Source organism: Syngnathus typhle, linkage group LG22 (genome assembly GCF_033458585.1).
Source record: "Syngnathus typhle isolate RoL2023-S1 ecotype Sweden linkage group LG22, RoL_Styp_1.0, whole genome shotgun sequence".
Classification (NCBI taxonomy): domain Eukaryota; kingdom Metazoa; phylum Chordata; class Actinopteri; order Syngnathiformes; family Syngnathidae; genus Syngnathus; species Syngnathus typhle.
In genome coordinates, this window is record NC_083759.1 from 1,115,287 (window position 1) to 1,139,594 (window position 24,308).

The window sequence follows — 24,308 nt, forward strand, 5'->3', positions numbered from 1 at the left end:
GGTCTTTTGCTTGTCCCCCCCCCCCCCCCCAGCTATGACGCTTGCATTTCTTATGCACACTTGACCCATTTTTCATTGTCCGGGTCCTTCAGGTCCTCCTCAACGTCCCCTCCCCCCACGTGAGGGGTTTGACCCTCAAAGGTCAAGTGCTTCCTCCGTTTGCTTGGCCTGAAAAGCCAACACATTTCTCTGCACCCAATCAGGAAGCAGTAACAAAAAGTATGGCTGGGAGGGCCACATATGGCGAGGGGGGCCTCCTCCTTAATCGAGCCCAGCAATCATTACACCTCCCCCAAACCACGCTGAACAAGATGAGGGGCGTGGGGACGCCTCATTTGAGAGCCCACAACCCAAACAACAATGGAAGCGCTTGAGCAGTGATGCAGTTTGACTGTCCTTTTACAACACTTCCACATTTGGCCCCGCAAGAATTCCAATCCCCCAAAATTTAATCAAAATACATTTGAAAGAATACGCGAAAGAAAGGTGCATTCTTTTTTTACAATTTTTTACAATTTAAAAAATGTCTATAATGCAATACTTTAAAAAAAAAAGGCTATAATGTACCAATGAAGCAAAAAACCACAGGCATTTGATCATGTTGATAGAGAAAATTACTTTTTATTTATTTATTATTTTAGTTTTTTTTTTTTTCATTCAATGACGCTGGTTTGATTTGGATGATTTCCCATTGAAAAGCAGTTGATCGATTAGCTGAGCTTGGATTGGCTCTGAAAGCGACAAAGGCGGGAAGACGAAAAATGACACAAAACCGAGCTCCGATTGGTCGAGACGACTCGAAAGGCGGGCCTCCGACCAGAAAGCTATGCTGCGATTGGCTTACGCCCGCACTAGACCGGTAGATGTTTCCAAGACGCCGGCCGGTTCGTGTGCGTCTGCTTGCGCTCCACAAGCTCCTCGCTCGCTCTGGTTGCACACCCAAACGGAACCGTGCGTGCAGGCTGGCTGCATGAATAGGGTGAAAGTCGGAGGCGACTCTGGGCGGGGGGGCACCATGGTTCAGGAGCGGCACGCTGGCAAATCGGCGGCTGCAGCTCACATCAAGCGGCCCATGAACGCTTTCATGGTTTGGTCCAAAATGGAGCGCAGGAAAGTCATGCAGCAGTCGCCGGAAGTGCACAACGCCGAAATCTCCAAGCGGCTCGGGAAGCGATGGAAGTCTTTGGACAAGTCCGAGAAGATTCCCTTTATCCGCGAGGCCGAGCGGCTCCGCCTGCAGCACATGGCCGACCACCCGGGCTACAAGTACCGACCCAAGAAAAAGAGTAAGACGGGCTCCTCGGGCGCCGGCCAGCAGCCGAACCCGAACCGACGGGCCCGTTTCGTGCTCAAGCGAGACTTCAGCGACTCGGACGACGAAACCGCCGCGGAAGCGGATGAAGATTTTCCTCGGCTGCTGTACACGCGCCAGGTCAGCGGAACCCTCTCACCGGACTCTTCGTCCTCAGCCCGGTCCCGCTCCGGCTCCAGTTCCTCGTGCTGCGGGGACGACCTCTTCCCTCTCAGCCCCGCCCCCTCTGAGCCAGCAAACCTGAGCCTATCTCTGGTGGACAAGGATTTGGACAAGGACTGGAGCGGAACCGAGCGGGGTCACGGGTCCCACTTTGAGTTCCCAGACCACTGCACGCCCGAACTGAGCCGGATGATAACCGGAGATTTCTCGGACTTTCTCTTCACCTTCTGAGCCAAGAGGGAAGGGGGGGGGGCGGGTGACGTTTTTAACCACCTTTGCCCCTTTTCACTGGGAGTTGACTTTTTATTTGCTCAGTTGTCTTAAAAAACGAAAACCTAAAACCAGCTTCTTTTTTTTTTTAACGCACTTGTTACATTTGGAGTGCTGGAAGGTTTTGTGTTGGTCATGTGACGAAGTTTGATTTCTGCTCCTGTTTTGCGAAATATGGAAGGAAACGCGTGACGGAATAATAAATGTTGTTTTTTTCCCCTTTAATGACGTCACAAGTGCATGCAACTTTGGACTTCATTACATGCACAATAGCACATTGGACATAACACGTAACTCCATTAAGAACCGTAGTTATTGATATTGAAATATCACATCCATCGAGTCACAGGGGGCGGAGCTAAGGTGACACAAACACGACGTTGGGCGTCAATCACAATTTTTTTTTGTTTTGCAAGCATCATATTGAACATCTAAAGCAGCGGTCCCCAACTTTTTAAGTTAAGCAATATTTTGCCAGGCCAAAATCAAATAGGTGAAAACGCAAGTCGGCGTGATGCTAAATTGAATCGGATCCAGATTCGGAGTCACCGAATTGTGACTCACTTGAGATTGAGCAATTTGACGCAGCTGATTTTCAAAATCAAAACTTTTGAGACTCTGATGATCTATCATCTCTTTTGGGTTTAGTCTGGTTGTGTGGTGGGGTACCAAATGGAGGGTCGGACCGGGCCTGGTGGTCGGGGACCGCTGAGCTCACCGACACCATCATGCGTCACGACGACAAGCTAGTTGACATCTACAAACACAAACAGCAAACGTGAGGAGACTTGCAAAATCTGAACGGCAAGTCACATGATGCGGCGGCCATGCAACTGGTCACAGGATGCTCTCGCGTTCCTCTCCGAAGGCGACGGCGTCGGCCGTCATGGTGCAGACCTCGGGAGGGTCTCCGGGCTTCAGGCCCCTCTTCAAGTGGACCACTCGCACGTTTTCATTGTCGGGGCCGGGCCGGGTGGTCGTGGATGCAGGCGGGATGATGGCTTCGCCGGCGGGGGCGTCGCGGCGGGCCCGCTCGCCCTGCTGAGCGTTGGCGTTGTTGTTGAGCGTCACGCTGCCGGCCGAGCGGTTCAGGTTCCAGGTCTGGGTGGCGGGCCAGGCCTCCTCGGGGCTGCAGATAGACATGCGGCTCTCGGCGGCGTCCCGCAGGGCGGCGGCGGGGAGGCCGGCGGGAGGCTCTTGCTTGCGGGCGGCGCCATCCTCGCTCAGCTGGATCAAGTCGCTGCGTTCCGTCAGCGACTGCGACAGGTCGGCCTCCTCGTCCTGCAGCGAGTGGTTGGGCGAGCTCTCGTTGGAGCGCACGCCCGAGTCGGACGAGTCCTTCTTATCCAAGGTGGCGTCCGACAGGTAGTCCTTCCCTTTCAGGGCCAAGGAGCAGCCGCTGACTTTGGCCTTGCCGTTTTTCAGCAGCAGGGTGTCGGACTCCTCCGACTCCTCGTCATCGCTGGTTAGCTTCTGGTAGCGCAGACCGTCACCACCCGCCTTGGCGCCCGCGAAAAGACCACCTCGCTCGGCCGAGGTCTTGCGGGCCAGCAGGGACTTGGACGACCCGTGTTCTCCCTTCTCGTCTTCTTCCGTGATGGGATCCAGCGCTTCGCCGCCGTCGACGCTGTCAGACGCCGCTTTACTGCCGCTCCTCTTGCTCGCCAAGGCCTTGCGTGCGTCTTGCTCGGCTCCGTCCTTGCCGGCCTGGTCTGAAGACGGCGGCGTCATGAAGTGCCCCGGCTGAGGCTGGACCGGTCTATCGCCGCCCCCGCCGCCACCCTCCAACTGGGCCATCTGGGCAATGTACTCCTGGTAGGCGCATCGGTACTCGGCCTGCTGCTTATCCGTCAATTTGACGATGTCGTTGCTGGACTCCTGCGAGTTCAAGCTCGTGATGCTGCCGGTCCGCTGGGGGGCGCCCTGGAATAGACAAGCACAAACTGATGGGTTTCCAGCGCCAATAAATTCGGTCGGGGTCGAGGTCTTCTGGCTGAGTTTGCTGACCGTCCAATGGGCGGCGGCGTGTCTGGGCTGCTGCGACTCCTCCAGGCCGATCATGCTGAGGTCGTCGAAGCTCAGAGTGAAGCTGTACATCGGGGACACGTCGCTGGGGGCGTGGCCGGCGCGGGCCTGGGCCGCAGCTCGGCGCAGGCCGGCATCAGGCTGGCCGCCCGTCACGCTGCCTTGCTCGCTGGCGGCCTCCTCGTACAGCGCTTGGCTCTCCACCTGACGCATTTCCACCACCTGCGGGGACAGGAAGTGAGGTCAGCGCGCGGCGGGACCGCATGGCGGGCCGGGCGTTTGGGCGTTGCGCTCACGCTGGCCCGAAAGAGCTGCCAGTCCCCGAAGTTCATGTTCATCTCCTTTTTCAGCTCATCCAGGTTGCACTGCGACAGGACTCGTCCGTTCACGTTGGCCTGAAGGCGAGCAAAATGGAATGAAAGTCCAACGAAAGAACGTCGGACCTCGGTGCCGGGCGCCGCTCACCTTCCTGATGGTGGCGGTGTACGCGGCCAACATGGCCTGGTCGATGCCCTGGGTCTGCTTGACGCGCTCGCACACGCCGTCCGTCGTCATGGCGCTCAGGAGGGTGGGCGGCGTCCCCGAAGCCACGGAGGCGGAGCCCTGAGACCCAAACCAGACGGCAGCTTGTGATTGGTGATCGATAAAAGGCGGCGGGGAAAGCGGCGTCCGTGTTGGCTTTGGCTCAACATCGTCATCGTCGTCCAGAGTTCAAATGATGACCGACGTGGCTGACGTACTTACGCTCGAGGGGGCATCACGGGGGGCCGTGCTCTTAACGAGCACGCGAGGAAGGAGGTGTGATGGGTAGGCCGCCACCAGGGGGCGTGGCGGATGGTGGAGATGGTGGTGGTGGTGGTGGGGGAAATATGGCTGAGGCAGAAAGCAAATCAACACAACGCAAATCAAACATGAACGTGACAAAACGATGGATGGGAAGCCGCTGCGTGACGTCGTGCCAATGGAACATGGGGGCGATTCTTATAGAGCGCATTTGGGGGCTTCCTAAAAAAACAATTCCTTTGTGTTGATTAAGGACGAGGAAATGAGGCAATGGGTCGGTCCATTGTTGTATACTGGCAGAAATCAAACCAAAGAAAAGATGGGCGACTGACCCTGTTGTAGAAGGGGTGCTGGGGTCCGCCCATGCCGCTGTAGTAGCTGCTGTGAGGCGGCGGCGGCGGCGGCACCACAGCCCCCGCCACCGGGTTGAAGGGTCCGCTGAAGGAGGCGGACGGCGAGCACGCCGACGACACCTGACTGTACATGGACACGGGCCGGGGCTGGACCTCCTGCAAGGTCGGGTAGCCGATGGCGCCCAGGTTCACCTGCTCACGAGCCGCACGCACATCTGGGCAGGAAGAACCAACGGTGAGGAGGAAACGGAGAAGGAAGGATATGACGGAGAAGGCAGCGCCAAGATACCGGCGATGATTTCCCGCAGTTTGGGGTCCAGGTTGACGGTGCAGGGCAGGAAGGTACGAATGTCCCTGGCGGTCAGGACGGGCGTCCGCGACGACAGGAACACTTCAAAGGCCCGGACGTCTCCGTCGATCTCCAGCAGCGGTTCCACGTCTTTGGTGGTGGGGATGTTCCTCAGCACCCTGCGGGAGACCAAAGTCAGCACGGCGCGAGCGCTCGGCCGGCCGGATGTTGCTCACCTCTCGTAAATGTTCTTGAGCGTGGCCTGGTCGGGAACGCCGTCGCTCTCCTCCAGGAAGAGGATGAGCCAGGACGTCCGGTAGGGCCACTGCTCCGTCAGGTTGATCCACGACGCCAGGCGGTCCCAGTTGAAGGCGATCTGATTGGCTCTCAGCAGACGACCTGGGCGCAGTCAAAGCAGAAGCGGTCGGCCGCGGGCGCCCCGACGACGCTCGCCCGCCCGCACGGCGCCGGCGACCCGCCGCTGACCGGTAACGGAGACGATGTTGAGGAGCCTCCTCATGCTCTGCGGGCTGATGTCGGTGAACCAGTCTTCGGCCACCATCAGCTTGGTCAAGTCGAAGGACATCTGGCGAGTCACCGAGCGCTGCGCTTGGCGCCTCCGGAAGGTGTCCTGCGCACGCCATCGAGGTTGCAAAGCGCTTTTCAACGTTGCTCCTTGGGCGGTCGCTCGGTCGGTCACCTTACCCGGCGGCTGAGGGTGGCCTTGCTGCCAATCTTGGTGAGCTCTCCCAAGCTGTGCTGTGACAACTTGCGGTCCAGCTCCTCGTGCCACCCTGCGCAATCGACATTGGCGGCATCGCCGTTGGCGGGTGCGCCGCCGCCGCCGCCGCCACCGCCCATCTTCCTGGCGCTGGACAGGCCTCTGCTGTTGAGGAAGACGGGCAGGTGGACGATGTTGCGCATGTAGTCGTGTCCGTTGACAAAGTCTCGCAGGACGCTGTTCAGGTTCTGGTTGATGGCCTTGATGATGATGTGCGGGTCGCTGGCGAAGATGGAGATGAAGGGACCTTTGGAGAACAGGACTCGCACCTGTGTGGACATGCCAAGAAGGTCCAAAAAACTCCCAAACTTTCATCCTCACCGTCATCCGCTCTCACCGTGTCGAGCATCTGCAGAACTTTGTCCTGCTCGCACGCGTCCAAGCTGTCAATGACCACCGCCAACCTGGTCTGGTGCTGAGTGAACCCGTCGATGGTCTTGGCCATCTTGGCCATCAGCTCCACTTCGCACTTCAGAACCTGCAAGAAAAGTCCGCTTCAGCTGTCGCCCCGTGCGCCGGTGAAGTCCCTCCCACCTTCATGAAGCCTTCGCTCTTGAGCTTGTGCATCTTGTTGGCGGCGCCGTGCAGCCGCTTCCTCTGCGAGTTGAGCACCGAGTTGGAGACCCGCCACCACGTGCGGCAGTTGAGCAGGAGGGCCACGCCCACCACGCCGCCCAGCGCCATCAGGACGCCGTTGACCGTGTGGTTGTCGCCGTCCGCCCGGAAGACGGCCATCAGCGCCACGCCGCTCACCAGGCAGCCCAGCACCAGCGCAAACAGCATGAAGGACGGCACGCAGCACGTCTTCTTCCACTTGCCCTTTCCTGCAAGCGCCTCGTCCGTCTTGAAGACCCTGAAGAGGCGAGTGGCGAGGAATCCAAACTCCCTCTCGCACGCGTCGGACAACGTGGCGATCATTTCGGCCATTGACGTCTCGCCGCCGACGCTCGACAGTCGATTGTAATCGGTGAAGAGAAACCTGCGGCGGGACATGACCGTGACGTCGTGATGACATCAGCGCAGTGTCGGGTGCTGGTTACCTGACGGGCAGCGCTCGGGCGCTCTGCTCCGGGAGCTCCGGCGGGTTGACGAACATGAGCTTGAGGAGGAGCTCCAGGTAGCCGATGTGGCGGGCCAGCCGGTTGCTGAGGAGCCAGGCCCAGTTCCAGTTATCCCCCTCGCGCCGGCCCCCGAAGTAGATGACCACTGCCGACCGCAAAGAAGAAGGCTTAGGTAAGGTGGAGGCGTGCGGCGCTGGCGTGCGGCGGAGGAGCTCACCGAAGAAGATGTAGAGCAGCGCCAGCAGGCTGAGCGAGACGGCCACGGCCAGCTTGGGGTCCAAGGTGAAGCCCAGAACCAAGGCCACCGTGCCGCACAGGAGCAGCGTCAGGACGGCCGCCAGCCACGACGGGCCCAACAGCGGCTCCATCTGCTGGCCCGCGAACGTCTTCATCTCGTCTGGGGGCAACGCACGCGTGTCCTGATCCGGTCTCGGCGTGCCAGCCCGAGCGCATGCTCACCTTCGAGCTTCTTGAGCAGGAAGGACTTTCCGCTTCCCCACTGCGCGTAGAGCCCCACGCAGATGGGCGGCTGCATGGTGGGCTCGCTCAGGATGTCGGCCAGGGCCGAGCTGTACAGGTCGTAGCCCAGCATGTCGCCGTCCGACTCGGTGGGCGACAGGTGACCTGCGGGCGGGAGGGGAACGGTAAGCGGGCAAGGGTGGACGAGGTGCAGGTCGGGCCCAACGGCCACCTACGGGCGCCGAAGATCTGCGTGAGGATGCTCTTCTGGTGGCTGCAGTCGATGTTGTAGGGCGTCTCGCCCGCCTTGTTGGGCCGGTAGAGCAGGCGGCCATCTTTGGGGTTCCTCAGGAGCAGCTCGGCCAGCCGGCGGCTGCGCCCGCGGATGGCGATGTGCAGGGGCGTGTCTCCTCTCTGGAGAAGAAGTCAGACGTCAGATCCGTCACAAAGAGGAGGAGGAGGAGGAGGAGGAGGAGGAGAAACCAGCCCGTCGGACCTTGTCAACAGCGGACACCTTGGCCCCTTTATCCAGCAGCAGCTCGACGATCTCGATGCTTCTCATCTTGGTGGCTTTGATGAGCGGCGTCTCGCCGTCCTGAGATTCAGGACGTGAAGCCGTGAGTTCCTGCGGCCGGGCGCGGCGCCGCCGCGTCTCACCTTGGTGCACGTCTCCGTGTCGGGGTTGCACTGCAGGATGTCGCGCACCATGGAGGCGTTGCCTTTCTCCACCGCCCAGTACAACGCAGTCTTACTCTCCTGGATGCACCCCGCCACCATCGTCAGCGTCGTCGTCATCGTGGATCACGGTCAACGTGAATGACTCACCTGGCCCCGAATGTCAATGTCGGCGTACTTGTGCAGCAGAGCTCTGACGATCTCCACGTGACCGCCTCTCACCGCTCCGATCAGCACCGTGTCGCCACTCTGCGTGCGGGCATTTAATTCTCTCGAACTAAAGAAAGCGCGTGACGGCGGCGGCGCCTCACCCGGTCGGGAATGTTGACGTAGGTGCCGGCGTCAAGAAGGTCCTGCACGATCTCGGTGTAGCCTTCCTTGGCAGCGATCATCAGCGCCGTGTTGCCGTCTTTGTCCGTCATGTTGACGTTGGGGTTGCGCTTCAGCAGCTCCTTCACCACGTTGGTGAAGCCGCCTTTCACCGCCACGATCAGCGCCGTCATCGAGTTCTGCCGGGAGGCCAGGCGTCAGTGTGGAGTCGGGGTCGCCGGCGGGTACTGCCGCTTACCGCTCCGTCCTGGTCCACGTCGGCGCCGTTCTCCAGCAGGTGCATGACGCAGTCCAAATGGCCTTTCCTCGCCGCCCAGATCAGGGACGTCGTCCCGTACTAACACACACGCTCAGAATGTGAGCGTGAAGGTGCCACCAAGCCACGGATGTGGGATGTTGTCACCTTGTCGGAGCAGTTGACTTTGGCGCCGCTGTCCAGCAAGAGTTTAACCACGTCGGCGTGACCTCGCCCGGAGGCCCAGATGATGGGGTACACGCTGTACTGCTAGGGAGCAGCAAAGAGTAGCCCATTTGGACTCTTTCTAGCGTGATGTTTTCATGTGCAACGTCCTACCTGTCCGGTGGTGTTGGGGTTTGCCCCCTGCTCCAGCAGCAATTGGGCGACATCCACACGACCTTTATACGAGGCCCACATGAGCGCCGTCCATCCTCCCTGCCGCGCAAAGGCCGCACTTAAATGACATCACGTGGCCGCCGGCGCCCGAGACGGACGGGGGGGGAGGCGCACCACGTCGCGATGCTCGATGTAGGCGCTGTTCTCCAGAAGCTCCTTCACCACCTCCACGTGACCTTCCTTGGCGGCTGAGATCAGGGCCGACCAGCAGTCCTGACAACACATTACCGTGCCATCATCAGCACCTATCTTGTTGCTAGGCAACAGCACTGCTCCCCATCTGATTTGCTCACCACGTCATCCAGATTGACATTGGCTCCTCGGCGGATGAGCTCCTGTACTATTTCCAGGCTCCCCTGCTCGGCAGCCAGCATCAACGGCGTCTGCCCATTCTGACCGCCACAAAACAGGCGGTTTTACACAGTTCCTCAATCATTCGGCGTTAATTAGCACGTACGTCGCTACGTCCATCCACTTCCTTGAAGCGGTCCAGGTGGTCTCGCAACGCTGTGAGATTCTCCTCCTCCACGTGGCCAAACAGCTTCTGGATGGCCATCGTGGTCATCTTGATGGAAGTGGTGGTGTCCATCTTGGCAAGTTGTCAAAGGGCGCAGCTCCTGCTCACGCACACACACATCAGACAAGCTGTCACTGCGCCCCCTGCAGGCACATCTGACACATAAGGCCGCCTGCAGGGGGCGCGCTAGTGATGCCGTCATGCACCTGTCGCTGCCGCACCTTTACGTTAATCGATTTATCAACGCGTGAAAAGAAACAAAATTGACATACAACCGAATTAAGTTTATTAGCATGAAATGACGTCGCTTTGTCAAATATGGAATCATGACTGAGGTGTTGTTACCATGGCAACACGCGGTAGCCAGCCATCACGCAAACGTCTCGTTCCACCCAAAGCAAATTATATCCTAACAAATCATTTAATATATGAGCAAATTTTCTCGATAATCCATCTGCAACTAGAAATTAAACTAAATTTAGCTGCCAAGATGACGTCCATGGAAGCGCTCAACGTCGTGGAAAATAACCTTTGAGCTCTCGGTGACATTGAAAAGGAATGGCAATGACGCAGTCGTAAATAAACGGCTGAAAGCAAATATAAATAAAAAGCTTGCCAATAAAACACATGTTCGACTCTGTCAAGCGGTTTTAATGGGCCAAGTGTCAATCAAGCGTTTCAAGGATGCGAGGCGGCCACAAATGTTTACCCAAGGAATGACGTCGTTCGGATCCAGATGGTCTTGGGAGTTATTCTGGCCGACGATTCTCCCTTCTGTCGGTGGATTTGGGTCGGATGTTTTGTCAGGCGATGCTCATCTCATTCTTCAGCCCAAACAACAGCCGCAGCAGCCATCTTGACCAACCTAAGCGCGCCGCACGGCAAGCTCCGGGAATGACACGCACATTTCCGCTTACACTTAACAAAGTAAGAGCATAACCATTTACTTGTCGTTCAACCCGGTGAGGCATTGAACAATTTTCCCAACTATTCACGTCTCCCACGTACCAATCGTTCATCACGTTACCCATTTTAATATTTGATGAATAACGTCTGGCTCCTGTCACTTGGTACGAGCTGGGTATTTTATTTTGAAAGAGTGTTCTGAATTGATTTCATGGTATTATGACGCCCTTGACAAAAGACACAGCTGATGGAATGCCAATGAAGAAAAACAACAACATAAATAATCCAATGTCAAAGGAAGCGTGCTCTAACCATTTTAAAAAATATATTTTCCGACTAATTTAGAGTTAAGCGCGCTAGAGATGGCCAGCCAGCCGGCCTCTGAGGAGCTCATGCTGCAGGCGTTTGGGACTGAGGGACGTTGATCATATTTCAAAAATGAACTTTCATTCGGTTCGAATCCTGTGTGTTTTCAGTGGTTTTATTGAAAAAAGCTTTTTTTTTTCCTTGTGTGAGAAATAAATAAAAAGTTGTCTTTTTGATTGACAATCTGAAACAAAATGAACATCAGACATGCAAATGAGGGGCGTGGCTACATGAGCTTTACAGGTAGAAAGTGGCTAATAAGGAGTGCTGATAAATAGTCTATAGCTAGCGTAAGTAGCAAGAGCTTTTGCTGCCGCATTGCGCGCGTGATGGCGGATACAAAACACAAAGCAAATATGTTACAAAATTGGACGCGCACACACACATGATCCATATGCACACACACATACACACGCAGGCAAAGGTTGCGGAGGTGTTGGTCACAACAAACGACGATGAAGATGGAGAACGTCTAAGATGGAACGTCGGCGGCTAGCGAACGCTTCCGACGTCGCCTCTCGGCCGATTGGTCCTCGTCGGGATGGGGGGCCACCGGCCGGCCGTCGGGCACCGATGGAGAGCGGCCTGCTCACACAGCATTCCTTGTTGTCATGGCAACAAGGTCCACACTTTCCCATTTGAGTTGGTTGTTAGTAGGCGGGCTTTGGAGGAGAGGGCGGGGCGACTGCAGCTCGTTTGCATGTCAATCAAGCGTGTTAGTCAACATTCATTCCATCAGTCAGCACTATGCTACTACGTGTGTACACGAACCTCCCGAGGGACCCTGAGGACCTTTGAAAGTTCTTGCGTCACATCAGACATGCATCATCATCAGGATGTTGTCTAATACAGTGAACCCCCCCCCCCCCCCCCCCCTTTGCCAATTGATTTCAGGTCAATCGAAGTGACCGCTACGTTCCACGATGACATGCCTATTAACTTGAAACTATTAATAACTATAAGACTGTGGCGACTTGCATGAGGAAATAGGTGGCGGGTTCACTGTATGAGCGCTTTTGTTGTTTGCATTGGCAAGCACTAGGTTGAGGGTTGCTAGGCAACAAAGCATCAACAGTTCATTTCCATGTCGGTTAGTACGTTCTCGTTCGTTCCGGCTGTAATCGGCGTCGTGGCGGTCGTCATCGTGGTCGGCATGCTCCTGGTGGTCTTTTGCCGGCAAGATGCAAAGGGGCCGCCCGTGTTTGCTGTTGGTTAGTTCCTGCTTGTTGCTGTTGTTTGTTGTTTGTTGGTGCAGCAAAGTTTGTTAGCGCTTCCCTCAAACGTCTCGAGAGCGTTTCGGGAAGTCATGAAAGCGGCGCAGGCGGCAAAGAAAAACTACGCGGAACCTGCAACGAGCAGCACAGCGCACGGCGTCAGGGATCACGCACGCGCACCCGACCACGTACTAAACCGCATCCATCCCGTGAGATTGGGTCACGTGCGGCACAAAGGAATTCTCGCGGCGACGTGGGCCCGCCTACTTACCCGCGTATCCTTGACCGTTGTAAGGAATGCCCGCGCACTGGGTGGAGTCGCAGTAGCCGGCCGCCCCTGGGGAGCCGCGGGCGCCGGCGTAACCGGGACGGCCGGGAGGGCCGCGAGATCCCGTGGAGCCCGTCGGCCCGGGGGGGCCCGTCCTGCTTTCTCCCGGTGGGCCTGGCGGGAGTGACGTCACCCAAGATGACAAAGTTGTCGACTGTGTATCCACAATGATGCCCGGTCAAAGCCTACCTGGGGGTCCTCGAGGGCCTTTCTGTCCGATTCCCGGCAAGCCCGGTTCGCCCTTCTCTCCAGCCGGCCCCGCCTCCCCGGGCTGTCCCGGCAGTCCGGGGTTTCCAGGGAAACCGCTCCTTCCGGAGGGGCCCACCTCTCCGCGCGGTCCCTGCAAGCCGGGGGGTCCGGTGGGCCCCGGTGGGCCGGGGTTGCTGCGGTGGATACCGCTGGGGATCTGGTTCAAGAGGCTATTGACGCGGTTCATCTGGGCTGCAGGGGACCAACGACAAAGGCGCCGTTGTCAAGTTTTTTTTCGACAAGATGAAGTTGAAGAGGTCCAACTCACCGTTGACAAGCTGCTCACAGACCTGCCTGGCGATGGAGCGCATCATGTTCTGAGGAGCAAAGTCTCCCTGAGGAACACAAAGACACCAACGAGGATAAAGTGAAGCTCATGAGACCGCCAACGGATGTCAAACTGTACTCACGCGCTCTCCCTTGTCTCCTTTTGCCCCCGAGGGACCCTGAAAGTGCACACACACACACACGCACATTGGTCACTCCAAAGAAGGTTTGCTTGCTTGTGGTTTGTCAGTTGACATCACTCACGGGAGTTCCATTAGGACCCGTGTTGCCGGGTTTTCCTTCCAGACCGGGCACTCCAGGGGAGCCTGGGGCTCCCTGTGGGAAGACGCCAATGAGAGTGAGATCACCATGAGCGAGACTCTTCAACATTGCGTTCCGCACTCACCATGGGCCCGGTGGGTCCTCGGGGTCCCGACATGCCGTCCTTTCCTTGAGGGCCCTGAACGCCACGCAGACGAGACAAATCAAATCAGCTCAAGCAAAGGGGAAAGCTTCCTTTTTTCTTCCTGCTCGCAACTCACCCTGACTCCAGCAGGACCGATGGGGCCGACGGGGCCGCGGGGTCCCGGTGAGCCCTGTGCACACGCACGAAGAAGCTGTTAAGAGTGCCCCTAAATTGGCCACAAAAAGGGCTGCAATGTCCTTCAGATACCACAAGATGGCGACAAAGCACTTTTTTCTCTCCCCTCCATCCAGTATGAAGCTCCTCAACTCACTTGTTTGTAAGGCTAGATCTTTTTTGCAGTTGAACTGATTGTAAAATGGAATGAAAGTACAGAAATAAATGATTGCAAAAGAAAATCCCGGAAGGAAAATGTGAGGCAGACAATCGCGGGCTGACTTGTTGTGGCAAGAAAAAATTGAGCAGAAGCTGCAGTGAATTCGTCACACTTGAAGGCCCATTTTGCTTTCGCTCTTGTCTCGGTTCCAAACCAGCTTGAAGGTATTCGAGTCTGACAAGATAGTGAGTGCGAGACGTCCTGGACATTTGGCTCCGCCTCTCGAGCGGGTTCCGGTAAGCCATCAAATCGGTCTTGGCTGGCGACGGCTGTTGACCGCGCAGGAATTTCGGATCATGCCTCTCCTGATCATCTTGACTCGCTTTCCTGACGGGAATCCTTCCAGAAGTCCTCCAACGCCTTCAACTATCTCACTTTGGACTCACGGGGGCAGCCCGGCTCGTTTCCCGTTCCCATGTCAACACTCGTTTGGCCTGTCACGTTGTCCGATGAAGACTTGAGCCGCCGGGAGGACGCCGCCGCCGCCGCTGCCGCGCTTTGTTGGCGGGCTCCTCGGGACACCTGCGCACCGGCAGCACGCCCCTCCGCCCACCACAAGCAAGAAAAACATGCAGAAGACGAGTCTTACTTTGAGTCCGGGCATGCCAGAATCTCCAAGATCTCCCTTTGGTCCGGGCCGACCCTGCACGGGGAAAAAACGAAGGCACGTTGTTCAAAGGTTTGTACGCGTCTCGTTTCCAAAGTCGAAGCAGATGCGTGCAAATTTCATTTTCGATCCAACACCTAATCAATCAGTCTGATTTAATGGACAACTACAGAAATTGGAAGCTAGTCACTGTTGATGGGATGAAAATTTGGCAGATTTGAAGTTCAACAAAGCCCCCCAAATGATTCCTCAACGAAAACAGTTGTCAATTAAACCTACGATTGGACGTGGGATCAAATCTTGATCTGGTTGGAAAAGGTGAGGTAAGAATGAAAATCAACAAAGCTCAATTTATTTTCTGAGTCGCTGGGAAAATCCTTGCAGCCAGGAGACGCAACTTGTCATGAATTTATGAGCTGAACGGCTTTGTAGAAATGCGTGTGATGCCAAGAAAGCTTTTTTTAACATCTCCAGCGTAATCCCTGCTCATCCTCAGATTTATGTGTGTGCGTGCGCACGTGTACTCACAGCTTCTCCCGGGATGGAGCGTCCGCTGGGCCCCTGCGGACCAGGCAGGCCCATTCGCCCGGGTGCTCCCAAGTCGCCCCGAGGACCCACTGGGCCCTGCCAGGCCAAAGCAGATGACATCAGTAGGAGGCATCGGATGATTTCATCGGACTTTTAAAGAGACTTACAGGCGCGCCCATCTCTCCTCTTTCACCTCGTGGTCCTTTTTTGCCGGGGGCACCCTAAGTGGGAACAAGATCGATAAGTGTTTTTTTTGGGATCCATGAAATGTTCATCGCAAAAAAAAGGGCTTTATGCGGCTGCTGAGCGGGCTTTGTTTTTGTTACCGCGGCAACCGTCTGGCCACGTTTGCTGTTTGTCTGGTTGCGCTTCATCTGCATCTCTATCGTCCTTGGCAACAAGCAGGCGGGAAGCGGCGACGGCCAGAACTATTCAAACCTTCCACGTCCGATTGTAATTGCGAATCGTGAGGAAATTATCGAAGGATCTTTTCGGTGAGCTTCAAATCAGGGTGGCTGCAGCTAATCCAATGATAATAAGAATGAAGACTAGCAAAGCTGCTTCTCAGTAGCCATGGCAAGCTTGAATTCATCTCAGTCTATCAAAGGCAAATTGTGCGTGTCTGCTCACCACCGGTCCTTGCGGTCCCTGCGGTCCGGTGGCCGAGGTGGTGCACGTGCAGGCGTTGGGCAGCGAAGGACATTTGTTTTCATCTCTCTGACGGGCAGCAAAGAGAAGAAGAAGAAGAAGTCACTTTTGAGGATAAAAATCATCATACTTGACTTTCTTGTTATTGCTGACTGCATGTTGAGTTTGCAGCAAAACTTTGGGTGCTGAGTATTGAGCCTTGTGGAACACCGTTAGTATTTAGTTGTACTAGGTTCATCTTGTTTTTTCTTTTTCAATTACTTCTCTGGTTCTTCTATATCAAACAAATTTGTTTTAGGTTCATTTACCTGACATGTTTCGGCGGAATCTTCCGCCTTCATCAGAGTCACTCTGATGAAGGCGGAAGATTCCGCCGAAACATGTCAGGTAAATGAACCTAAAACAAATTTGTTTGATATAGAAGAACCAGAGAAGTAACCGTTAGTATTTATCTTCCCCGCTGTTTGTGTTGCTCACAAACATCTAAGGAGTAAATTGACTTCAGGATTGCAATGAGGTCCTCCTCAAATCTCCTCGCTGGAAACTAAACAGATGAGCTTGTGACTTGAGAATGACTGACAGCAGCTGGAATGGTTTGTATGTGTAGTTGGAGTGGATGAGGTAAGTGTCCATGCGTTTCCACGGTTACGGACCAGGGCGGGCAAGTCGCAGCAGCGGTCACGACTCGTCCAGGCCAGCGTGCAGACAATATCGAACATCTGGAGCTGGAACTGAAAAAAAAAAGAAAGGAAGACGCACTGTGACAGAAGCTGGCGACAGACGGAAATAAACGAGCGCGAGGACGGGTCACGCCGAGGACGTCACGAGTTGGCGGTCACAAGCGGCGAACGTGGAAAAGGTGTCTCAGACGCGCGCGGCGTCTGCTTTACTTCACATGATTCGCATGCAGCTGCGGCGAGGGAATGTTCCAAGGCTGCCAGCGCACTAAACACTCATTCGCTTTCGGCCCGAGATCGCCGGCGCCAAAAAGGCACGACGAGAGTGAATACGTCGGATTTACAAAAAGAAAAGCATTACAGCTCAAACTAAACAAAAATGAGGATTGTTTAGCAAAACGGTTGATAGTTTCACTTGGACATTGATCACCAGCCAAAGATTTTGCAACGACTTACAGTTGCCGAGTCTCCTCGGGAGCCGACGGACTTGGCCATTTTCCCCAGGACTTGGTATCCGTCTCTGGAAGTGTTTCCAGCCGCTTTGATGCTCTTCTGGGCCACGTGTTGGCAGTCCACGTTGAGCTGGACGCCGGTAGGCGAGACCAGGATGTGCAGCTGGACGGACGGCGAGGCAAATAAATGTTTTGAGTTGGAAAAAGCCGCATTCTTGTCATATTCCAAGGTCGCCGAGCGCAAACACCCGTTCCCGAAAAGTACAACATGACACGGGGTCTGCTTTTGTCAAAACGTGAGGGAACGAAATGAACGTATAGCATTTTGGGCTGAGGCCAAACGATGACAAAATGTGGAAAAAGCGAAGAATGCTTTCAGCTGTTGGCCGTAGCGTAAATGCTAAGCTAAGCCGCTCGGCCAGCCAAGTAGCAAATTTAAAAAAGGACGGTGTTGAAAAACGTCTTCGCTAAAGCGATGAAGGCTTCGCTTTGCGCTCCCGCCGCACTTCCTCCATCACCTCGTTGGCTCCAGCAGAAACGTTGGGCAGCTTCCATATCGGCCCCTCATCACTCATACGGGTGAAACTGATGTGCTGCTACTACTACTTGTATTTTTCTGCGGTGTGTGTGTGTGTGTGTGTGTGTGTGTGTGTGTGTGAGCGAGGGCCGGCTGCTCCACAGTCTAACGGACTTTGGGGTTGATAATATACAAGGCAAGCGCTCCTTTCCACGTCGACTCTGACATTTTCATTCCAGAGTAAGAGTGAGATAAATAGCAACAGACCGGGAGGGAGGGGGGGGAGGGCTCGGCGGGGGGGTTCTAAATCACGCCGGGCCTCTGCTGTGATTCCAAATTGCTACTCGAGCGCACACGACCGCAAGAGGTCCCGAGCGGGCTACCAGAAGCCAGAGCGAGCGAAGGCGATACAACCCCGTCCCCCTCCCCTCTTTCTGATGTCATTGTTTGAGTGCGCTGACCCAACACTTTCCAGGCCGGGACGCCAGCGAGGCGGGTTGAGGCCACACGATGCGGTTCTGGAATGTCTTCACCATTGTTGACAATCAAGCAATTCTTCCAGTCCAAGGCCGACTCGGGAATCATTTGGCCACTTCTCTAGCGCCTCGTCAACAGTCGAGAATGAGCGAATTTACTCGTCTCACCTTGTGGAAGCTTCCGTGGAAGAGCTGCTTGACCGGAGCCTCGTCGAAAGTGACCCGCTGGATCTCGCCGCGCTCGTCCTTGTTGTAGAAGGAAACGCTCTGCTTGGAGGCTGAGACACGCGACAGCAGCTGTCAGACGTCCTTCGATATTTTCCGGGACCGAGATGGACGCCGCTCACTCACGGTCAATAGTGACTCCCGTCTCGGGCTTGTGGTCGGCGGTGGACACCTGCCACACGTCGAAGGCCTCGTTGGGCGTGTCGGGCAGGAGGCGGAGCATGAGGATGATGGTGTAGACGGCAGGGAGACCTTCGGGATGCACCTCGCTGGCCGCATGCAAAAAAGTCAGATCGTGACTCCCCCTTGGACTTGCACAGAACTTTGTCAAAATGATATCTTAATTACGGAGGCCAATGAATCACGAGAGGCAATTATTTCGCCACCGTCGACATGTTGTCATTCCCATTTGTCTCGGGAAGGAAGCAAATTGATTGAAAGCGTGTCACGACTTGGAAATGGTTCACGTGCGAGCAAGAAAGCGGCGTCACGGCAAAGAAATGGAAGCGAGAGAAAACTGGCGGCGGGACGCATCTTCGCACAATAAACAATGACGAGCTGCCATTTCCTGCTCGGGCTGCTGTTGTCCAGCTGTCTTGTTGCCAGGCAACAAAAACACCATCCAGCGGCAGAACAGCGCCAAACATCTGCTCCTTTGCATAATATGCATGCGACTGACTCCACCATCATTCATCCCCAGCGCATTTTTCAAATAGCTCCATACGAGTCCATTCGGATTATCCACGTCGGCGCCGTTTTTTTGGATCAATTCAGAAGGCGACGGCGACTCACGTGCTGGGCATGGTGAGGAAGGCGTTGGGGTGCAGGCGGTAGGCGGTGAAGCTGTTGAAGGAGCCAGGTTCCATGGACACGCCCCTCACCTGAGAGTACGTCTTCTCCGTCAGGTTGAAGGCTTCCAGCATCCTGAAGCCGGGCGACGTGAAGCCGTTGACAAAGATGAGCGGGCAGCCTGAGGCACAAAAAAAAAAAGGCAACGTGAACGGGACGTGGAACCCTCGGCGGGGAAATGCGCCCACTTACTGGATGTGGCCGTTTCGCAGATGAAGCTGACGAGGTTCTCCTTGATGGTGTCAAAGTGGTCAAAGTCGTCCACCACGAAGACGTGCCTCTCGCTGGGCTTGCTGCCGATCTCCTGCAGCTCCGCAAAGTCCACGTCGGCCACGCCCACGGCGAACACCGTGTAGCCTTGGGAGGGCGGAGACATTTTGAGACCGCGCGCAACTCGACGCTAACGTGTTAGCAACGGCGGCGGCGCTCACCTGCGTGTTGCAAGAGGGCGGCGTGCTTCCTGACTTCATCCTGCGAGCGTCCGTCCGTGATGACCACCACTACCTTGGGCACGTTCCTCCTCATGCCGTTCTCCACCGTGAAGGCCTTCTCGTACGTGTGCTTGAGGGCCACGCCTAAATGGGGTCACCGCGCCCTCGTTAGCGGGAAGACGCCGGCCACTCGCCGCGTGTGCCATCCATCGCCTGACCTGTTTTGGTGTTACCGCCTTTGTAGCGGATGTGATGAGGCGCCGCCATGGCAATGCCTTTGTCTTGGTAGGAGTTGAACTTGAATTCGGTCTTCGCCGTGTCGCTGTACTGCACGAACGACACCTGCGCGCAAAGACGTCATGTCGGGAGGTGCGGCTGGCTTCAATTAACCCCCCCACCCCCTTTTGGACAAACCTGCATCCCGGTCGGTCCGACCACGTCGAAGGTTGCGATCATGCTGGAGACGAAATGCACGACTTTGACGAAGCTCTCCTCGCCGATACTCCACGAGCCGTCGATGAGGAACAGCACGTCCGCTTTGGCGCCTTTGCAAACTGGAGCGCACATAAAAAAAAAAAGAAAAGCGTCAAATCACAGGTTTTAGCTAGCAAGTCTTTCAATTGGTACAAAAAAAATGGCGGCGAAGGACCTACCTGCCCAGGAGGGGGGGATAGTGGGGGGCGGGCTGGGGGTAGGCGGGAGCGTCGGCGCGGGAGTCGGCTTAACCACTGCAACAAAGCGAAGGCGCCGAGTGTTAGCGGGGCGTCGCTCACGGGCAGGACGCTTGGGCGGCGGCGGCACGCTCACGGGTTCGCTCCTGGGTGCTGACGCCGGGTCCCTCCAGGTTGGGCGTCTGGACGAAGACGACGGCGCTGTAGCGGGCGTCGGGCGAAAGTCCGTCGAAGCAGTACTGCGGCAGGCCGGCGGGGACGGTGATCTCCTGTTGACCCCTGCTCGACGCTGCCCGGCAAAAAAAATGTTTTTTCCAAACTCCTCAAGATGAGAAGCAAACATTTACTCACGGTCCAGCGGGTTGAGGCGGATGCGGTAGGACGTGGCCGCTCGGTGGGCCGTCCACTTGACGCAGAACCTGTCGTGATCCACGTCGTACGTCTCGATGTTGGTCACGTTCAGGGGCACTGGCAAAAGACGTCACGTGAGTTGCCTTTGATTACTTGCGAGGGCGGCGGATGGCGTACGTGTGGTTCCCGGGCCGGCCAGAGGCGCGCTGGCGCCGCCGGTGTACTGCGCCAGGACTTGGACGTCGTAGGTGGTTCCGGGCTTGAGGTTGTGCAGCGTGTAGGACGTCACGTCGCCCACAAAGAAGTCCACGTACTGATCGGAGCCTGCCGCAGAGTCGGCATATTAAACCCAATTGGATCGATTCATCGGAATATTTTAGGCGCGTTACCTCTGGGCGTGTAGATGACTCTGTATCCTTCCACCGGCGCCGCCACGGGGTCCCAAGCCACTCGGAAGCGCGTGTACCACTCGTCGGACACGCGCAGGTTCCTCGGGCTCAGCAGGCCGACTGCGGGCGACAAAGAGGAAACGTCGGGTGGCGCGGACGGACCGGGGTCGTGATGTGTCCGGCCGGCGCCGGCTCACTTGTGCGCCCTTTGCCGTTGAGGTGTCCTCCGGGGCCCTCGGCGTAGACGGCCTCCACCGTGATGTTGTAGGGCGTGTCGGGTGTCAGGTTCTGCAGCCGGGCGTTGTTTCTGTTGCCCGACACCACGGCCTGAAGATGCAAAGAAGAAAATATTACAAGAGCACCTTCTTCCCTCCCTCCCTCCCTCCCTCCCTCCTTCTTTTCTTCTTCCCCCCAATCAGCGCATCTGTTTTTTTAGTCCACTGCGAGCAAATGCGGAGGCCCGCAGCTGCCATCGGTATTTCATCTCCTCATAAATTCCGTGCTGACGGCGTCGGTTGAAGGCCGCCGCGTAATTACCGCCACCAATCAGCGGCGCGTGATTTACGAGCTGACGGCGCGCGGGACGACGTGTGACTTCATCGCATAGTTAAGAGCGGCCAGAGCGGGTCCAGTTGACCCAATTTGCGCAATGACTTCACAAGCAACCCCCGAAGGCCTCACTTTTTCCTCGTTGCAGACTTTTTTTCTTTCTGGTTTTCACCGCCATTTTGGTATCTACTCACGTATTGGGTGATGGGGTCTCCCCGCATGGGGTGGTAGGCGATACGGTACTGTCTCACGGGACCCTCGGCGTGGTCCCACCCAACGGTGAGCGAGTTGGTGGTGGCGTCAAACACTCGCATGTTCCGAGGTCCGGCGCGCGGCACTGTCGGAACGACAACGTTGTCAGTCGGGCCGCCTCGGCGGGTTGTTCAGATCCATCTTACGTGTTTTGCCGTCGCTCTTCAGCGACGGGCCCTCTCCGTCCGGGTACATGGCGATCACGTTGATCCGGTAGGGCGTGTCCTGGATCAGCCCGTCCAAGAAGGCGTTGCTGACGCTGCCCGGAACCAGCACCTGAGCCAAACAACACGTTGAGATCAGCTCGGCCACCGGCGCACATCATCATCATCATCGCTCACCGAGTGCGGCGGCGAGGCGGAGTTCCAGGGGGCGTACTCCACGCGGTACTGCTGGACCTGACCCGTGGCTGGCTCCCAGCGCACGTTGAGGCTGTTGGGCGTGGGGTTGAACACTTGCACGTTGCGCGGGGGAGTGCGAGGAACTGCAACGAGGGGCAAATCCCGTCAAATTTCAATTTCCATAAAAACAATGGCGGGCAAGCACGAGAGGAATTCCTGAAAAGCCTTGGGAACCCGGAGAGACTTGCTCCAAGAATTCACAGATGATTTTTGCACATGTCCACCATTTCAATGTGATTTACAGGTCCACTTGCGGCTGAGGAGCGGAGGAACATGTCTGTCTCGCACTTCTGACGCTTGGGGGTTTGAATATCGGCTTGGCGCTTCCTGTGCGGGGGTTTATGACAAACTCAAGTTCCACCGGTGATGGGAATTTTATTACACGCGGCGATTTTAAAACGGACCGAGGTCGTCCGTTTGTTCGAATGGGATCGCCGACGTGTGAGAAACCAGTTAGTCACGCGGCTCGCTGATGGAAAGCATGAGGCTGCGAATGAAGGAAAAATCAGGCGACCTGAAGGAAAAGCCGGGCTGCTTAAAGCAAAGCAGATGTGGGCGAGCGGCTCCGTACGCGCCGCTCACAGACACTTGAGCTCGTGGAAGAGCAAAAAAAAAAAAAGTAAAAAGGAGGCAGTAGGTAGCGGCTGCAGACGATGCGGTCAGCAGTTACACAACGACCTCACCACATTTCCATTCGTCCGCGCTCGAGGCTTTGCTTGCATTCCAGCTCGTGACTTCATCCTTGTCAATCTCATCCGTCGATACTTCCTCTTTCTCTACTCGGATTCTTCACGCATTTTGAGTAATCAGTTTGTACCGGTCCCAAATTGTCCGCTCGATGAAGACATAAGCCTGTTGAGCAACGCATGATGGAGGCATCAGCTCGATTGGAACCCGGGCTGGAATCTTTGCGCCGCGCTCCAATAAAACGGGACTTTGCTGAGTGAGCGCGACACGCCGTCTGCACGCCGAGCCATCCAACAACGTTTCGGGGAAGCGTGAGATCAGATGTGAAGAGGAACAAATAGCGGGCTTGAGTTGGTTCCCATTTAAATGCAACGCTGGCATCCCTCAGGGCTCAATCTTGAGTCCTCTACTTTTACACCGCGGCCCACATGAGAGCTTTGCATTTCAACACTCACGTGTTTTTCCCCGCTCAGACTGGCGCAGACCCTCGCCTTCCGGGTAGACGGGCACCACGGTGACGGTGTAGGGGGTGTCGGAGAGGAGGTTCCTCAGGACGGTGTTGGTGGTTCCTCCCGATACTTGCTCCTGCAGTCACATCGATTTTGCTGCTGATATTCGGCATACACAAGAAGAAAAAAAAAGAAGGGGACGAACCATGTCCTCAGCGCCGCCGGCGGCCGGCACGTAGAAGAGTCGGTACTGGCGCACGTTTCCCTCGGCGGGCTCCCAGGTGACCTTGAGTGTGCTGGTGGTGGGTTCGATCACTTGCAGTTTCTTGACTCCACCCAGCGCCTCTGTCCGGGCAAACCGGGTCAATTTTTCATCTGGCTGAATATTTTAGGACTAGCTCATGAAACATTCTTTTTTTTTTTTAGGGGGGAGGGTTAAAAACCTTTGTTGCCAGGCAGATGAACTTACTGGTCTTGCCGTTGTCCGACATGCTCTTTCCCTCCATGTCGGCGTAGATGGGCACCACCGTCACGGTGTAGTCCGTGTCGGGCTGCAACTCCCTCAACATGGTGTTGGTCGCCATGCCCGATTCCTGAGTCTGCACACGCGCCAAATCACTTTTTGCAGCGTGGGAGATATTTACATTTGGGTCGTGCACGTAAGCGTGCCAATGAGCGCACCATGAGCGTCTCTCCCCCGTCGACAGGCTGATAGCTGATCCTGTATTGGCGAACGTCGCCCTCGGCCGCGTCCCAACGCACTCGCAGCGAGTTGGTGGTGGGGTCGCTCACACGCAGGTTCTTCACGCCGCCCAGAGGCTCTTAAAAAAAGAAAAAATGGCGAGTTGGATTTTGAATCATTACTTTGTGTTTGTTTGGATCACAGCGGAAAATCAAATTAGTGCAAGAAATGTGGACGGACGGCTTAGCTAGCACATTCCTTCGCTTGCTGTTCACGTCTGACAATGGATTCAATCATCTGGCCAAGGCGGAGCGGGCCGCCACTTACTGGTTTTGCCGACGTCGGCCTGCGGGATGCCCTCCACGTCGGGGTAGATGGGCACCACGGACACGTTGTACATTGTGTCCGTGTCCAGGTTCCTCAGGACCAGGCTGGTGGTGCCGCCTGACACCTCCTCCTGCCAACAAGCAGAAATATTTTTCCAGGTGTCTTTCCTCACGCCAAGAATGACATCTCCTACCGTGCGCGGTTCTCCGTCGGGTTGCGCCGAGTACGTGACCCTGTAATTGCGCACGTTGCCCACCGCCGGATCCCAGCGAACCGTCAACGTGCTGACGGTGGGATCCACCACTTGTAAGTTCTTCACGCCGCCCACCGGATCTGCCAAGGCATCAAGATGGAGATTG

General features: G+C 56.1%; 3 protein-coding genes across 11 annotated transcripts in view; 1 reads left to right on the forward strand and 2 right to left on the reverse strand.

The window, feature by feature from the left end:
- The first annotated feature begins 20 nt into the window (after positions 1-20).
- Positions 21-1,969, forward strand: sox11b (SRY-box transcription factor 11b). The gene has a single exon (XM_061270936.1). The coding sequence runs from the start codon at positions 827-829 to the stop codon at positions 1,703-1,705; it is 879 nt and encodes a 292-aa protein (XP_061126920.1). The 5' UTR covers positions 21-826; the 3' UTR covers positions 1,706-1,969.
- kidins220b (kinase D-interacting substrate 220b) lies at positions 1,949-10,584 on the reverse strand. 2 transcript variants are annotated; one of them, XM_061270898.1, is made up of 27 exons: positions 10,361-10,584; positions 9,592-9,751; positions 9,428-9,526; positions 9,249-9,347; positions 9,075-9,173; positions 8,904-9,002; positions 8,739-8,837; positions 8,482-8,679; positions 8,321-8,419; positions 8,153-8,251; positions 7,992-8,090; positions 7,732-7,909; positions 7,496-7,660; positions 7,254-7,433; positions 7,016-7,181; positions 6,510-6,954; positions 6,313-6,453; positions 5,900-6,244; positions 5,681-5,825; positions 5,431-5,593; positions 5,195-5,373; positions 4,885-5,120; positions 4,514-4,642; positions 4,235-4,372; positions 4,066-4,164; positions 3,752-3,991; positions 1,949-3,667 (listed from the first exon to the last, which is right to left on the reverse strand). In XM_061270898.1, exons 2-27 carry the CDS (start codon positions 9,721-9,723, stop codon positions 2,582-2,584), a joined length of 5,157 nt encoding a protein of 1,718 aa, XP_061126882.1. In that variant the 5' UTR covers positions 9,724-9,751; positions 10,361-10,584; the 3' UTR covers positions 1,949-2,581. The 2 variants fall into 2 exon arrangements, with proteins under 2 accessions (XP_061126882.1, XP_061126881.1); XM_061270897.1 differs by having other exon boundaries at positions 8,904-9,005; positions 10,361-10,583.
- A 438-nt stretch (positions 10,585-11,022) lies between these two features.
- LOC133146832 (collagen alpha-1(XII) chain-like) overlaps positions 11,023-24,308 on the reverse strand; it is a 32,963-nt gene continuing 19,677 nt past the window's right edge. For 7 of the 8 annotated variants that reach the window (XM_061270888.1, XM_061270890.1, XM_061270889.1 and 4 more), the window contains 36 exons: positions 24,143-24,282; positions 23,950-24,079; positions 23,622-23,761; positions 23,410-23,539; positions 23,146-23,285; positions 22,947-23,076; positions 21,745-21,887; positions 21,550-21,679; positions 21,346-21,488; positions 20,800-20,929; positions 20,603-20,722; positions 20,391-20,537; positions 20,214-20,330; positions 19,999-20,151; positions 19,845-19,919; positions 19,606-19,745; positions 19,410-19,533; positions 19,192-19,335; positions 18,953-19,117; positions 18,704-18,881; positions 18,038-18,180; positions 17,855-17,964; positions 16,698-16,856; positions 16,218-16,295; positions 15,547-15,633; positions 15,084-15,137; positions 14,917-15,012; positions 14,371-14,424; positions 13,524-13,577; positions 13,388-13,441; positions 13,246-13,317; positions 13,125-13,160; positions 12,983-13,049; positions 12,655-12,906; positions 12,409-12,579; positions 11,023-11,508 (listed from right to left, as the gene is read on the reverse strand). In XM_061270888.1, coding sequence (XP_061126872.1) covers positions 11,396-11,508; positions 12,409-12,579; positions 12,655-12,906; positions 12,983-13,049; positions 13,125-13,160; positions 13,246-13,317; positions 13,388-13,441; positions 13,524-13,577; positions 14,371-14,424; positions 14,917-15,012; positions 15,084-15,137; positions 15,547-15,633; positions 16,218-16,295; positions 16,698-16,856; positions 17,855-17,964; positions 18,038-18,180; positions 18,704-18,881; positions 18,953-19,117; positions 19,192-19,335; positions 19,410-19,533; positions 19,606-19,745; positions 19,845-19,919; positions 19,999-20,151; positions 20,214-20,330; positions 20,391-20,537; positions 20,603-20,722; positions 20,800-20,929; positions 21,346-21,488; positions 21,550-21,679; positions 21,745-21,887; positions 22,947-23,076; positions 23,146-23,285; positions 23,410-23,539; positions 23,622-23,761; positions 23,950-24,079; positions 24,143-24,282 — 4,319 coding nt within the window. In that variant the 3' untranslated portion in view covers positions 11,023-11,395. Of the gene's footprint in view, positions 12,270-12,408; positions 12,580-12,654; positions 12,907-12,982; positions 13,050-13,124; positions 13,161-13,245; positions 13,318-13,387; positions 13,442-13,523; positions 13,578-14,370; positions 14,425-14,916; positions 15,013-15,083; positions 15,138-15,546; positions 15,634-16,217; positions 16,296-16,697; positions 16,857-17,854; positions 17,965-18,037; positions 18,181-18,703; positions 18,882-18,952; positions 19,118-19,191; positions 19,336-19,409; positions 19,534-19,605; positions 19,746-19,844; positions 19,920-19,998; positions 20,152-20,213; positions 20,331-20,390; positions 20,538-20,602; positions 20,723-20,799; positions 20,930-21,345; positions 21,489-21,549; positions 21,680-21,744; positions 21,888-22,946; positions 23,077-23,145; positions 23,286-23,409; positions 23,540-23,621; positions 23,762-23,949; positions 24,080-24,142; positions 24,283-24,308 lie in introns of all 8 variants that reach the window. The other variant, XM_061270891.1, reaches the window with a different exon arrangement.